The 16147-nt window shown below is 52.8% G+C and overlaps 1 protein-coding gene across 1 annotated transcript in view; it reads left to right on the top strand.

Annotated features, from left to right (window-relative positions):
* The window catches only part of LOC140903550 (uncharacterized), a 46395-nt gene that overhangs the window by 13689 nt on the left and 16559 nt on the right, over window positions 1–16147 (top strand). Inside the window, exons 6-12 of the mRNA XM_073324985.2 lie at window positions 484–678; window positions 1383–1464; window positions 1710–1826; window positions 3386–5962; window positions 12556–12686; window positions 13814–13937; window positions 14885–15064. Coding sequence (XP_073181086.2) covers window positions 484–678; window positions 1383–1464; window positions 1710–1826; window positions 3386–5962; window positions 12556–12686; window positions 13814–13937; window positions 14885–15064 — 3406 coding nt within the window. The remainder of the gene's footprint in view (window positions 1–483; window positions 679–1382; window positions 1465–1709; window positions 1827–3385; window positions 5963–12555; window positions 12687–13813; window positions 13938–14884; window positions 15065–16147) is intronic.

Below are 16147 nucleotides of genomic sequence, written 5' to 3'. Positions count from 1 at the left end.
GTTAATTTTGAAAACCGCTCTTTTTTTAAAACTGAAAATGGTTTTTAAAAAAAATGTTTTCTGTTTCTGAGTCTGGCTTTTCCTTGGAAATGTGAAAAGTTTCATGGGCAATTTTGACAAAACAGAAAACGATTTTTTTCCCATAATAAAGTCTTGGCCTTTTGACCAGCTCTGGCAGGTGCAGGATGTGATGAAATCCAGCTGCCCGAAGAGACTGGGATGGCAGATGCCCCTGTCTGCACTCTCCTCACTTTAGGAGACCCCTGGCACCCACTCATGGCACAGGTACTGTCCCCCAGCTGAGCAGGGCTGGGTGGGACTCCATGCAGAAGACATCCTCATTTTTGTGCCACTTCCAAGACAGTCTGACAGTCTCATTATTTGCTGCTCTAATGGGGCTGGTGACAGCAAATGCTCAGGGAGATGCTGATGGGGAAGCCCATCGGTAGGTCATTGTGAGCTCATCTCTCTCTCTGGGCGCAGGATGGCTCCAGAAGTGGTGCAGTGTGAGACCTCGAAGGAGAACCCCTATAACTACAAGGCTGACATCTGGTCCCTGGGGATCACCCTGATCGAGATGGCCGAGATGGAGCCCCCCTTCCACGAGCTGAACCCCATGAGGGTGCTGCTGAAAATCTCCAAGTCCCAGCCACCCACCTTGCGCTGTCCCAAGCGATGGTGAGTCCATTGACCAGGGAACCCCAACACACGTAGTGCTGAGAACCCACCGACATGGTCATGGCAGTGATTTGCAAGGGTGCCCACCTCCAGCAATTCCCAAACTGCACAGGCATGCAGCACCTCTGGGGGTGGGCACCAGCATGCAAGTGGGAGGAAGGGAAAGGTTGGCCACCAATACGGGAGTGAACCCTGACTCTTACTAAAACCACCTGGAGGCTTTTGCTGTCCATGCACGGCAGACAGGGCTCCGTTTACAAGAGGATCCGGCTGTCCGCCTGGGAAGGACAAAGGGCTGAGCCCCCCGTCTGGAGCTTTGAACCCATAGCTCCAGGGAACAGAGGTATTGCAAACCACAGCCTGGGGCTTGTTACAGCATTGCTGCTGCTCCACAGCGCAAGCCGGCAATGGGGGGGTTACCATCATCCCATGGTATAGGTGGGGCACGGAGCCAAAACAATTGCAAGGGATGTGGCCAAGGTCCCGCAGTGAATCAGTGGCAGAGCTGGGGCTAGACCCTAGGAGTTCCAGCTTCCGGGCCACCTCTTAGCCACAGTCTGGGCCTTCTTCCCATCACCTGCCTAGGCTTAAAGGGGGGTCCTGGGCCAGGCTGCCCCGGGGAGCACAGAGCTAGAAAGCAGAGCTCAGGGGCTGAGCAGCACGGAGGAGTTTTCGCCTCTTCAATCCATTGCTGTGTCCTGCAGGTCTGAGGAGTTTAAAGACTTTCTGAGAAAATCGCTGGAGAGGAATCCTGAGGTCCGGTGGTCAGCCAGCCAGCTCCTGCAGGTGAGACATGCCCCCTTGGCCGCGTCCTCCCTCACAGGGCAGGGACAGGGACTGGGGGGCAGGCGAGGGGACTTTCCCTTGCTACCTTGTGCCCCAGAACCCCTCGCTTCCCTCAGCAGTGAAACTCAAGGTTCCCACCGGCACGTGCGGTGCTCCCACCAAGAGGTGCCTTGGCCCCCCAGCCCGGCACACAGAGACTGTCTCTGTGGAGAGCTGCACCTGACGGGTCCCTTGCTTCCCCTCAGCACCCCTTCGTGGCAGAGGTGTCGGAGAAGCGGCCCCTGCGGGAGCTGATCGCGGAGGCCAGGGCAGAGGTGATGGAAGAGGTGGAAGAGGAGGAGGAGGAAGGACATGTCTCATCAGTAAGCAGCAACCGAAGCTCATTGTCATTTCCTAGAGGCCAGGCTGGCTCCCCCCAGGGGGGCCGCGCAGGAAGGGGAACATCAGCGATCATGTGGCCTGGGGCACGAGGCCGCCTGCCCCTCAAACAAGCCCGGCTGGGCCTGGTGTCATATGGGAATGGGGGCGATAGCGGGGGCGGGGCCAGGCTGGGGCCGGGCATGCTGCGTGGGGGGGGAGAGTGGGTGGGACCGGGTGTACTGCAGGGGGGTGACAGCAGGCGGGGCTGGGCATGCTGGGGGGGGGAAATGGGCAAGGCTGCGGGGGAGCGATAGTGGGCATGCTGGGGGGGGACGTGGGCAGGACCAGATGTGCTGTGGGGGGGGCGATAGTGGGCAGGGCTGGGCATGCTGGGGGGGGAGTGGGCAGGGCTGGGCATGCTGGGGGGGAGTGGGCAGGACCAGATGTGCTGTGGGGGGGGGCGATAGTGGGCAGGGCTGGGCATGCTGGGGGGGGACTGGGCAGGGCTGGGCATGCTGGGGGGGGACGTGGGCAGGACCAGATGTGCTGTGGGGGGGGCGATAGTGGGCAGGGCTGGGCATGCTGGGGGGGGAGTGGGCAGGGTTGGGCATGCTGGGGGAGGGACGTGGGCAGGACCAGATGTGCTGTGGGGGGGGGCGATAGTGGGCAGGGCTGGGCATGCTGCGGGAGGGACGTGGGTGGGACCAGACCTGCTGCAGGAGGAGGAGCGAGGAAGAGGATGGGGGTGATAGCGGGTGGGTACGTTGCTGGGCAGGGAGATCCCTGAGTGAGCTGGCGCCAGCCAGGCTGTACTGGGAGAGCAGTGGGGGGTAGCGGCTGGGGCATTAGCCTGGGAATCAGGCCTCTGGGGCTCTAAGCTTAGCTCTGCCCAGGACCTGCTAGGTGACCTTGGGCAGATCCCTTCCCTGCTACCTGGCGTCTGTTTCCCTATCCACCCTTCATGTGCCTTGTGCAGTGACTGTCACTCTCTGGGGAGGGGCAACAGAGCTGGGTGTCTGCACGAGGGAATGGACCACGGCCTAAGCCAGCCTTCCCCTCTGCTTCCCCAGCCATCCAGGGGTTTCTCACCCACTTGCTATGGTGATTCATACTCAGTGGCACTGGAAAAGGGGGGGCCCTGGCCCTCCCACTTTTCACCAGCGAGCAACGGGGAGAGGGGGCAGAGTAGAACGAGCCGGGGTGTGGTTTTGGGGGGTGGGGGGTGCAAGGGCGCGGGGGGGTTGGGCCTCAGCGCTCCCTGTGCTTGGCTGTCACCTGCTTCAGCAGGAGGGAACCTTCCATGGGCCGTGCTGTATGGACGGTCCTCAGGCGTCTCCTGCCTCCCTGCCCGGCCATTCGGGATCAGGTGACGCTCTGAGCCAGGTCCTTAGGTGTTGCAAGCTGGAACAGCTCCATTGATTTCATTGGCACCAGCTGAGCATCTGCCCCCATGGCTCCTCCGGGTTAGATAGGGGGGTTTCATGAGGTCGCGGTTTAGATTTGGGTGTTTGACAAGAAGCTGCAGCTATCTCTAACCTTTCTCTTCCTCTTGATCCAACAGCCACACCATGACCACAAAGGCTCCTTCTACAAGGCCTCCAGCAGCAGCCACCACGAGCAGGAAACGCCGTCCCAGCACAGTCAGAACCTGGATGGGAGGGAAGTGCAATCCCTCCCCACGGCAGGAGCTGGCAGGGAGATGGACATGATGGCTCAGCGAGCCAGCCACTCCGCTCCACCAGCAGAGGAGAGCAAACAGGAAGAGCAAACGGGGTCTCCTAAGAATCAGACGGGGAGCCCTCTCCCTGCTGGCCAGCCTGAGTTCCAAGGACCTGGGGTCAACACCAGTGTCCAGGGGGACTCAGTCCCCTATGGTCCCCAGATGAGGACAAAAAAAGCTTCTGATTTCCTGAAACAAATGAGGCGAAAGTCCGCGCCCATGTTTGCAGCTTCCCGGGAGCTGCGCGGCTCCATGAGGCTCCCCTCCCGAAAGCCCTCTGACGTCCTGAAGCTGATGAGACGCAGGTCGTTCTTTGGTGGGTTGAAGTCACAAGAAAATGCCAGCGAACCAGGTGGGATCAATGGAGAGCCAGTGGTGCATACAGCCAGCGGGAAAGCTCAGGGCAAGGAGCAGCTGCCTTCATGTCCTGAGCCTCAGCCATGTGTGGGACTGCCAGACACTCTGGAGGAGACAGCGCCAGATCCCTTCCGAGCAGCAGCATGCAAACCAGAAGCAGAGAAGGACTTTAAAGGGGACCATGAAAAGGAGACCAGCCCTCTAGAGAGCCAAGCCCAAGCAAGAGAACTTTGTACTGGGCTAAATCATTTAGCACCATCTAAAGATCCAACTGAAGGGCAAGAGGTGGAAGCAGAAGAAGCAGAAACTGCTGACGATCAGGCCAACTCTGTACTGGAAGAAACTCAGGCAGGTTTTAAACTCCCCGACTCAAACATAACAGACAGAGTTCCCTCCACAGAAGCAGAAAGTCAACAGGCAGCTGTAGGCCTGGAGGACAGGACCCAGACATGCCCCACTTTGCTCTCAGTGAGTAACATGGAAAACCTGTCAAATAGCGATTCTTCCAGTAATTTATTGGCTCTGCAGGAACACACAGGAGCAACTAAGTGGGACTTGTCTGAAGGCTCAGCTGCGATGGGAGAAGGACAGACCGTGGATGAGAATCCTCCCCCCAGTTCCAGGAAATGGAGGATTCTGGTTGAAAGGACAGAGGAAATACGAAGTCTAGCCAAGAAACATTACCTGGATTGTGCGTCTGTGAGCAGCCCTCTTGCAAACCTGGGCGTGAGCGAGGGCACACAACTAATAGCAGCTCTAGACCTTTGTCAGACTGGTACTAAAGTTCTGAGCATCAAAGAATCCTGGAGACAGCTCCAGCCCAAAGGTGCTGGAGTGTGTATAGATAAGGAAGCGAGAGGGGTTAGATTACAGACTGAAAATTTCTCAAATGCAGCAGAAGCACAAGAAGGTGGAAGCCCAGAGACGTCTGGAGAGGTAGCAGAGCAGACACACTGGGAAACTGAGCATGAAAGACTCCTCAAGAAATTAGAGCAGAGTGGTGAGAATTGGCAACAGGCAGAAACCGTCTCAGTAAAGAATGAAGCAGATGGAGACATGGAGAACGCAGATGAACACACGGAGGTGGGATCAGCAACCCTAGAAGAGCCGTGTTGTATGGGAGAGATTCCAGTGACTGAGAATGGAGAGAAAAATACAGCAGCCGCTCGTTCTGCTCAGGAATCAGTGGTTCCAGCCAAAGCGGAAACAGGGAAGAATGAGGAAGAAACTATAGACAACAATATAAGGGGCCATTTAAATGAAGATCAACATTGGGGGGTGGACACCTCCCCCATGGAGATCATGGGGCCAGCACATGAGGAGGCAGAAGGAGATACTGTAAACAAGGTTGTAGAGGAGCATTTAAAGGGAGACCAACATGCAGTCCTGGACACATCCAGCCAGGAGATACTGGTGCCAGCAAGAAAGGAAGCCCAGGAAGGCACTAGAGAAAATATAACATTGGGTCATTTAAATTTAGAGGATCAAAACTCAGTGGCGGATACCTCCCCGAAGGAGGGCCTCGTGCCAGATAAAGCACACACAGGGGAGAAAGTGGAAGACAGTGCAGACAGTCCTAGGGGTGGCCCGTTAAATGCTGTTGAGGACAAAGACCGTAAAGCTAGGGGAGATGGAAATGGTAGAGAAACAGCAAAGGAAGAGAGACATCCACCCGGAGAAAGTCTGGCAGAGGCTGCTCCGGATCCAGAAGGGGCCTCAGGGGATGGAGCTGGAAGAGAAGAGAGAAGTGCCCCCCTGGGGAACGGAGCAGGGCTGGAAGCCCAGGGGGCATCTATTGGGCACCCAAAGGTAAGGAAAATCGTGAGCTTTGCTGAGGCATCCCTGGGCTGCCCCGCCTCCCTGAAACAGACAGCTAATGGAGGAGCAATGAGAGATGGAAAAGATCCCAGTGGTGAGGGAGATTCAACCTTAAACGATGGTTTAATGCACGACCAAGAAGAAGAGATGCTGACGTCACCGGGCAATACAGAGTCTGACATGCACCGCCACCGTCCTTCTGCAAGGCTGCAGACCCCGTGCTGCACGCAAGACGTCACACAGGTAGGCTGGCATGACACGTGAGACTAGAATGCTTTGAATGGGGGGCGGGATGCCAGGGTCTGGGCCATGGGGCCTTTTGTCTCTAGGGCTGTCTCTGGGCCTAGCTGGGAGGCTATTGTGGGCTGACTTGAGGTTCTTAGTCCTGTGGCCATACCCAAAAACCCCTCCTACTCCCCTGGCCCCACACAGACTGGCTCCCTGGAATGGAGAAGGACTGAGCTGACTGAATCCTGAGGGAGGTCCCTTTAGATCAGGCCTGAGGCACAGCCATGGGGAAAGGGGAAGATACTTTTTCTGCCAGGCCTACAAACAGGACTTCATCTTCCCCGGGGTCTCCCCCTGGCAACTCTGAGGAGCACCATTTTGAGCATTTTGAGCCCCGAGGCTGTATAAAATCCATGCTTTGTGGATGGGCTGCGGCAGGCAGGCAGTGCAGAATGGTCCAGGAGCACAGTGCTGTCTGGTTTGTCTCACAGCACATCCATGGTTAACTGCTGCTTTGTCTGGAGGATGTAACAAACCAGAGAAACCACAGACTGTTTCAAGCAGAAACAGATTAAACTGTTAGCACCGAATCCTAATGCCCTTTTTCTCTGTCTGTGCTCAGCGGGACAGATCCTCAACGTTTGTAGTGCGACAAAGGGCCCAGGACAATTTACACCAGCAGAGGATCTGTTCCAGTATCTGTGGCTGGCTTCACTGGGCACTTTGCCTGAGCAAGGGCTGAGCATGGACTTGGGGAATTAGCCCAGTGACCTCAGTGAGAGTTGGCATGTGACCCTCCGGATTTGATCCATAAGAAAATGACAATTATGCAAATACACCAGACCCTCACTAGAACGCGGGATTTGGGATCCATGTGCGGTACCGCGTTAACGCGGGGACCCCGTTAAAATGAATTCCAATTAAAGTCATTAAATTTGGGATTCATGGCCGCGACCACATTATATGCGAATTCGCGCCATATAGACGCGTGTTCTAGCGAGGGTCCGGTGTACGTTATCCAGGGAACTGGCATGTTGGGGTCTCTGGTGCCAGGCTCTGCACTGGTGGTTTGTCACGATAGCTGCTAATCGACAGCTCTTCCTCACCCAGTGCCGGCTGTGAGGAACAAGACCCGCTCAGAGCAGGATAGCCTCACTAAGGTTTGGTCCGGGTTCCCTTTCCCTGTGCCAGCAAAGTGTATGTCAGTTCCCATTCCCTGTGCCAGGAGATGTCAATTCCGCCCTTTCTGCACAGAGGTCCTGCCCTGATGCCCATTTTCTAGGCTCTTCCGAAAATTGTCAGCAACGGCCACACACATGCCGATTGCTCTGTTTGCCAACCAGACGCTTTAACTGATCGCCCCGCTACAATTCGTTGCGTGAGCCCAGCTCCTTGCTTTCATGCTTGGTCCTATTCAGAGTGACCCAGAGCTGGGCAAACCTTCCAGAGGGCCAAACCCTGACAGCCTCCGCTCCTGCTCTTGCTCTGTCAGGATATCACAGCTACAGAGGCAGGAAGCAGTAGTAGTGACCCAAGAAATGGAAGAGACAATGAAGATGACTGGATAGGGAAGTTGCGGGATGTACATTATCCTGGAGCAGGTACCTGAAAAGAGCTTTGTTTGTGTGGGGTGCTGCTGACAGATGTGATGGAAGAGAGGGTCCAAGGTCTGGAGATGCAGGTAGAAACTGTGGTTGAATTTCAAAGGGGATTTGCATGGATGAAGAAGGGAAGGCAAGAGGAGGCTGAAGGGAAAACTCTAAGACTTGGAGATGCAAGCTGGACTGGAGAACTGTGAGGGTAAAAGGGGCCAGTGGAAGCATGTGATTATGAGAACAAGCCAAGGAAACAACTGGTGAGTGAAGGAGAAATAGAGCTGAGGAAAAGGTTTGTGGAGTTGGAAAGTGAAGGGGCATGGCAGAGAAGGCGAGAGGGCCAGGAAGAAGAGAAGAGCAGCTAGTCACTTACAAGAAGAGGGGAAAAGTCAATGAAGATAGCTGGATTTCGGAGCCCCAGGAGCACAGATGATGATTCGCAGAAGATTGCAAGTGAGAGCAAAGGACAAAAGGCAGGCTGAAAGAACAGAAAGCTGGAGAATGGCACCAACACCAGGAAGAGGAAGGTCTATTAGATTGGGGACTCCCTACCAAGAAGAACAGACAGGCATGTCACCAGAGTTGATCCAGAGAACAGAAGGTTGTGCTGTCTGCCCGGAGCTAAGATACGGGATGTGGACCTGTGGCCAAAGAGGATCCTAATGTGAACAGGAAAGAATCCACTGACTGTCCTTCATGTGGGAACAAATGACACAGACACTTAAGGAAATGGAGGCTTAGGTGATCTTCAGTGGGATTGTACCTGCCCCAGAAGAGGAGAGTGAAGGTGAGACAAGATGATGATGATCAACAGATGCTCAGGCATCTGGAGGGCTTTGGGATGTTCAACCGCTGGGAGGCATTCACTGACAGAGGACTGTTCTCCTGGAACGGGCTCCACCTGAGTAGGGATGAAGATAGACTTCTGGGATGGAGGTTGACACAACTGATTAAAAGAGCTTTAAACTAGGAATTTGGGGGAGATGGTTGGGAGATGCTCATGTAATCTCAACACCTGATCCAAATATTGAGCGGGAGGAAAATCAAGTAACAGAGGATACAGCAATGGAGAAAGGAATACCAAAGGGCAAGAGAGTGGACATCAAGAGGAAAGACAGCGCTGATTCCAATGGCACTAAATCAGGTGGGCAATATCGGCGATGATCCGGTGAGGAATTTGGGCAAAGCTGAGAAGAAACAACGAAGATAACTGTACACCCGTGCAAGGAGCCTGGGTAACAAAATGGAGGAAGTAGAGCTACTGGTCGAGGAAGGTGAAACCAGACGTGAGAGGGATTATTATCCCTCTATTGTTTCTATAGAAACATGGTGGGATAGTTGTCATGGCTGGAGCACATGGTTTGAAGGGTATGTGCTATTCAGGAAAGACAGAAATAAAGATAGAGGGCTGCAGTAGCATTGTATATTAATGACAAGGTAGATTGTAAAGAAATTAGAAGTGATGAAATGGATAAAACAGAATCTATTTAGGTAAAAACACTTTGGGGAAGAAAGGTACCAGAGGCTCCACTGGGATAATGCTTGGGGTGTGAAACAGACTCCCAGGATCCGATCTGGATAGGGATAGAAATCTCTTTTATTTTTCATGAAATACTGGGAATTGTGTGGTTATGGGAGACTTTAACTTCCCAGATATAGATTCGAGGAGAAGTGCTACTAATAACCAGAGGGTCTAGGTTTTCCTGGATGTGACAGCTGACAGATTCTTCACCCAATAATCACTGAACCTACAAGAGGTGAGGCCATTTTAGATTTGATATGGTTGAGTAGAGAGGAGCTCATATTGGAAAAACCTGGCAAGCCCACCCACTGCTAAAGGTCCCTTCCCCAGCCTAACGGGTGGGACCACTGGACACAGGGACCAACTGATTGCGGGGGACAACTAATGAAAAACAGGGATCAGAGTGAAGGTCAGAGGTTCAAAACGAGGATACCGGATGGGGACACCAAGCAGAAAACCCCAGACAGCGCCCACTGCTCCTCTAAGCTGTTGAGGGAGCCAGCAGATGCTGCCCCGTGGAACTCTGCCCGGATGCGTGAAACTAGGGAGGAACGGAAATAGGCCCCGCAGTCGCAGAGCACCCCCTCGTCCTACATCCTGGTATTGTAGATGGAGACTTTGGCCAGAGCCAGGAGGAGGTTGGCAAGGAGGTCTCACGACTTCGTGGGGCCAGAGAGGAGCTGGTTGTAGGGGACAACCTTGGTTGGAGTGATCACGAGCTAATTCAGTTTAAACTAAATGGAAGGATAAACACACATCGATCTGCAACTAGGGGCCTTGATTTCCAAAGGGCAAATCTGAAAACACGAAGGGAATTAGTTAGAGAAGCAGGCTGGACTGAAAAACTCAAGGATCTGAATATGAAGGAGACTTGGAATTACTTTAAATCAAAGTTGCAGAAGCTCTCTGAAGCCTGCATCCCAAGCAAGTGGAAACAATTCATAGCGAAGGGATACAGACCAAGCTGGCTGAACAAGCATCTCAAACAGGTGATTAAGAGAATGCAGAAAGCCTATAAGGAATGGAAGAAGGGATGGATCAGCAAGGAAAGCTACCACTCGGAGGTTCGAAAGTGTAGGGATAAAGTGAGAACTGCCAAGAGCCAAGCAGAGTTGGACCTAGCAAAGGGAATTAAAACCAATAGTGAAAGATTCTATAGCTGTATAAATAAAAAGAAACAAGGAAAGAAGAAGTGGGACCTCTAAACACTGAGGATGGGGCGGAGATTAAAGATAATCTAGGCCGGGCCCAACACCTACACAAATACTTTGCCTCAGTTTTCAATTAGGATAATGAAGATTTTAGGGGTAGTGGCAGGTAGCTAATGGAAATGAGGATATGGAAGTAGAAATTACCGCATGCAAGGTGGAAGTCAAACTCAAACATCTTAACAGGATCAAATCGGGGGTCCCAGATAATCTCCATCGAAGAATATTAAAGGAACCAGCACATGAAATTGCAAGCCCAATAGCAAGGATTTTTAATGAATCTGTAAACTCGGGAGGTCATACCCTATGACTGGAGAATTGCCAATATAGTGCCTATTTTTAAGAAAGGGGGGAAAAGTATTCCAGGAAACTATAAGCCTGTTAGTTTGACCTCAGTTGTATGCAAGGTCTTAGAACAAATTTGAAAGAGAAAGAAAGTAGGTAAGGACATACTGGTAAATGGTAATTGGGATAAAATACAACATGGTTTTACAAAAGGTAGAGTGTGCCGATCTCCTTCTTTGAGATGGTAACTGATATTTTAGCCAAACGAAAGGCAGTGGATCTAATCTGACTGGATTTCAGTGTGGCATGTGATACAGTTCCACGTGGGAAATTATTAGTTAAATTGGAGAAGATGAGGATTAATACAAGAGTTGAAAGGTGGGTAAGGAACTGCTTAAAGGGGAGACTACAGTGGATCATACTGAATGGTGAACTGTCAGGCTTGAGGGAGGTTCCTCAGGGATTGGTCTTGGGACCAATCTTATTTAACATTTTCATTCATGAATTTAGCTCAAAAAGTGGGAGTGTGCTAATAAAATTTGCAGATGACACAAAGTTGGGAGGTATTGCCAATCCAGAGGAGGACCAGAATATCATACAAGAAGATCTGGATGACCTAGAAAACTGACGTAATAGAAATGGGATGAAATTTAATAGTGCACAGTGAAAGGTCATGCACTTAGGGACTAACAACAAGAATTTTTGCTATAAACTGGGGACGTATCAGTTAGAAGTGACAGAGGAGAAAGACCTGGGTCTATTGGTCGATCGCAGGATGACTATGAGTTGCCAATGTGATGTAGTCATGAGAGACTAATTCAGTCCTAGGTTGCATCAGGCGAGGTATTTCCTGTAGAGACAGGGAAGTGTTAGTACCATTATACAAGGCCTTGGTGAAGCCTCATCTGGGTGCAGTTCTGCTCTCTCATGTTTAAGAAAGATGAATTCAAACTGGAACGGGTGCAGAGAAAGGCGACTAGGATGATCTGAGGAATGGAAAATCTACCTTATGAGAGGGGACTCAAAGAGCTTGGTTTGTTTAGCCTAACCAAAAGAAGGCTGAAGGGAGATATAATTGCTCTCTATAAATACATCAGAGGGATAAATACCAGTGCAGGAGAGGTGTTATTTAAGTTAAGGGCCAATGTTGGCACAAGAGCAAATGGCTATAAACTGGCCATCAACAAGTTTAGGCTTGAAATTAGATGAAGGTTTCTAACCATCAGAGGAGTGAAGTTCTGGAACAGTCTCCCAAGGGGAGCAGTGGAGGCAAAAACCCTAACTGGCTTCGAGACTGAGTTTGATAAGCGTATGGAGGGGATGGGATGGTATTACTGCCTACAATGGCATGTAGCCGATCTGCAACTGCTCGCAGAAAATATCTCCAAAGGCTGGAGATGGGACACTAGACCTTTTCCAGGTATCTGCTGGGTGAGTCTTGCCCACATGTTCAGGGTCTAACTGGTTACCATATTTGGGGTCAGAATGCCAATCTGACTTGAAGGAAAATTCCTAAGACCCTGAAGTTTTTTCGCCTTCCTCTGAAGCGTGGAGCACGGGTCACTTGCAGGTTTAAACTAGTGTAAATGGTGGATTCTCTGTACCTTGAAGCCTGTAAAGCGTGATTTGAGGACCTCAGTAACTCAGCCAGAGGGGAGGGGTCTATTACAGGAATGGGTGGGTGAGGTTCTGTGGCCTGTGATGTACAGGAGGTCAGACTAGATGATCACGATGGCCCCTTCTGGCCTTAAAGTCTATGAGTTTTTATTTTACTCAGTCCTTGCTCAGGCTGTGACTTGGCTTCGCTGGGAGTTCCCCTGAGTAAGAACAGAGCATGTGCCTGTGTTAATTCTCCCTGGGCTGAAAGAAACATAAGCAAGTGGAATTATGTGGTGGAGGTTCAAGCTGCCTCCATATCAGCTGTTTTGTCGGGTTTATCTCTTTGAATGAGAGGATTCTAGGCTTGTTGTGAGCATAACCCCCTGTCTGTGGTCTCAGGAGGCTGTCTCCCTAAGAAGAACAGTGAGGAAAACCAGGAAGTTTGTTGTGGATGGGAAGGAGGTCAGCGTGACAACCTCAAAGACCATCGGTGAGGTGGATACAAAGGGCGAGAAGATGCGCTCAGCTCGGTAAGGGGCACTTGGCTGACTGGGAGGGGATATAGCCGAAGGATTACAGCGGGGGCTCTCAGGGTGGGGGCTGAGAGCATCCTGCCCTTCCCATATTGTTAAATAGGAGATGGGAAGGGCAAGTCATGATGCAGAAAAGGGAACATCACCTGGGCAGGGTGAGAAGCACGGGACTTAGAGCATGAGAGGGGAGGGTGAGATTCTGCTCCCAACTCTGCCACTGACTGACTGAGCAAGTGATCTTCTGTTTTCATAGAATATCAGGGTTGGAAGGGACCTCAGGAAGTCATCTTGTCCAACCCCCTGCTCCAAGCAGGACCAATCCCCAATTTTTGCCCCAGATCCCTAAATGGCCCCCTCAAGGATTGAGCTCACAACCCTGGGTTTAAGCAAGCCAATGCTCAAACCATTGAGCTGTCCCTCCCACTAATGCACCCCCATCTGGCAACAGCGTGTGCTGGGGTGTGGTCTCAGAGGGACGTTTGCAGACAGCACAGAGTCTGGGAGGGACGTCTGCAGACAGCGCGCGGTGGGTCTGGGAGGGACGTCTGCAGACAGCATGCTGGAGTTTGGGAGGGACGTCTCTGTACAAATGTTGGACATTGTTTGTTGTTATGGGCAGTAGCTCATCATAAGTAAAGGATAGTGTGCGCAGGATCGTCTCTAATCCTCATGCATGTTCGCATTTATTGCATCCCAGTTACTGAAGACGCTGGTGTTACTCCAGGGATGAATTTGGTCTACAGGTTTCACACCTTTTTCTATAGCCCCATTTATACTCAGGGTGGCAGCCACCCTGCCAATCTGCAGCTCCAGTGGGAAGAGGCAGGAAACCTTCCAAACACAGGGGATTTCTATATCTGCGCAGGGCTAGATTCTCTAGTGGCACTACTCCATTGACATCAGTTGAGTTTGCAAACTTGTGAGCTGGCTTCCCTGTGAAATTGTCAGTGATCCTCTTGTGGCTAGAGCCAGAACTGGGCCAGTCTCACCTGAGGAGACAAATAAAAACCATTCAGGGTCAGGTTTGGTTCTGAAAATGGCTGAAGTTTCAGGAGGTTGCTTATTGCTTGCCAACGCATCTCCCCACCATTGCCATTTCTGTGGGTCTGTCTCCCTGTCGCCAGGCGCCAGGAGCTGCATGAACTCCGCCTTCTCCAGAAGGAAGAGCAGCGAGCCCAGAGCCAGCTGGAGCAGAAGCTCCATCAGCAGCGGGAGCAGATGTTCCGCCACATTGAGCAGGAAATGACGGTAACCACAAACAGCCCTTCCTTAGCTGCTGTCAGCTCGGGCCCTGTGAGCGGCGCTGCCAGGCTGGCAGGCCCACGGCCCCTGGTGCAGGGTGCGACTGCTCTCATCTCCATGGCATAGTCATATGCAGTTCAGAGTTTGGAGAACTGAAAATCATCACAGGCCTCGATCCCCCCTGTTCCCAGCTCCCAATCCAGCACCGCTCCAGACCACACATGGGACATGCTTAGGGTGGCCATACTTCCCGAAGGGAAAACAGGACCACGTATGGGGCTAGCCCAAGGCCCCTTCCCCCACCCCCGGTGCAGGGCTAGGCTGAGCCACTCGCCCAAGCCCCCTGGCCCGAGCTGCTCGTCCAAGCCCCCCTCCCCATGCGGGGCCGGTGTTGCTGGTCGCCTGAGTCCCCCTCCCTGCGTGGGGCTGGCCCGAGCCCTGCCCCCCCTCCCTGCACAGGGCTGGCATCATTTCTCGCTCGAGCCCTGCTTGCCCCCGGCCCAAGCCCTGCCTCCCCCATGCCCCGTGTGGGGCTGGCATCGCCCTCCCCCCTGCACATTCCTCTGCACCCCATGTTTTTGACAAAGGTGGGTATTTGTCCCATTTGATCTTGTTCGGTCCAGTGGGCAAGAGCAAACGGGACACACGCCCTCCTTGGCCAAAACCGTTGGGCTGGCCGGCACAGGGCTGTGCTCTGCGCAGTGCTCACCGTCCCGCTGGAGACATGCACTGGCTTGTGTCCCCAGCATTGTGTGGCTGCCCAGCTCCTCCAGGACACCCCGTGTGGCAGAAGCACAGAAGTGGGGCCAGGTGCTAGCCTAGAAACTGCAATCCCTGCAATGTAGAGAGGCTGACACTGTCTGGGGCTCGGCCCTTCTTATCTTCCCCTATATTGTTTGGTTCGGTGAGTGGGAGGAAAAGGCACGTAAGCTTCCTGCTCTGCACACGCACAGAGTAAGAAGCAGTATTATGATCGCGAGGTGGAGACCCTGGAGCGGCACCATCGGCAGGCCCAGGAGCGCCAGGAGCACGAGTTCACCGCCAGGCTACGCGATGAGGCCAAGCGGCTGAAAGCCCTGCAGGAGAAGGACTACGGCAAGAAGCTGTCGACCTTTAGGGGCAACAGGAGAGAGGTACCCCACGTGCGGAGACCCAGACCCACAGAACCTACTGCTCCCATGCCAGTGGGGCCTTGATCTCACCCCCACCCCGAGCCAATGGGAACTAGGGATCCTCCCCCTCCCCCAAGCCAATGGGAGCTCAGGATCCTTGCCCCCGAGCCAGGGGGACCTAGGGAAGTGACAGACCCCCCAGAATCTGATAGAGACCTCTTTAATATTTTTAATTAAATAAATACCAATGAGCCAATGGGACCTAGAGATCTTTTTCCCATCCCCTTCTCCTCCCCACTGAGCCAATGGGAACTACGGGTCTTTTGTCTGAAGCAATGACATCCAAGAATCCTGCTGCTGCATCCTTCCTACTTAGCCAATCACATCTATGCATTTCTCGCTTAGCCAATAGGATCCAAGGATCCCTTTCCCGGACTATAAGAATCCTGGTCACTGAGCCTATGACATCTAAGCTCAGGTGGCAAGTTTTCCCTGCACCTACCGCTGGGATTACTTTCATGCTGTGGGTCCCTCTGGGTCCCATGATGGTCCTGGTATTGCTGTTCCAGCACGAAGGCAGGATTTATAATGACTGGAGCCCAGAGGGCAGAGATCCCAGCCTAGGCCTGCGCTGTTCTCGTTTAGCTGCAAAGCTGGGATTTTCCATAAGGCGGAAGAGGGGTACTGCAGCCCCTTCGGCCCGTGGAAAAGCCCCAGCCTCAGGACATGAGCTCCATTGCATAGACACTGTAACAGCAAACCTGAGCTGGCCTCCGTCCGAACAGGCTTTCTTCTAATGTTTAGTCAATATCCACATCTAGATGCCAGCTAGCAAGGAGTGTGTGGAACACCCTCCCTCACCTGGGCCTGAGGCAGGAATTGCTGTGTGAAATTCCTTGCCCTGCTGATGCAGGCGGTCAGAGCCGATGAGCCCCACTAGCCCTATGGGTACTGACCCCCAGGCACTTGAGATAAGCAGGCCAATAACCGGGGGCAGCGCAGCTGATCTGGGGAATCTGCACTAGCCAGCTGATGAGTTCATAGGATGCGATAGTTTTAAGAATCTGGCTGCTCTGGGGCCAGACCCATACGTTTCCCTCTGGC

The sequence above is a fragment of the Lepidochelys kempii genome, chromosome 26, assembly GCF_965140285.1.
Source record: "Lepidochelys kempii isolate rLepKem1 chromosome 26, rLepKem1.hap1, whole genome shotgun sequence".
Taxonomy (NCBI): domain Eukaryota; kingdom Metazoa; phylum Chordata; order Testudines; family Cheloniidae; genus Lepidochelys; species Lepidochelys kempii.
Note: the sequence above shows the minus strand (reverse complement) of the source record. Positions and strands in the feature narration are given on the sequence as shown.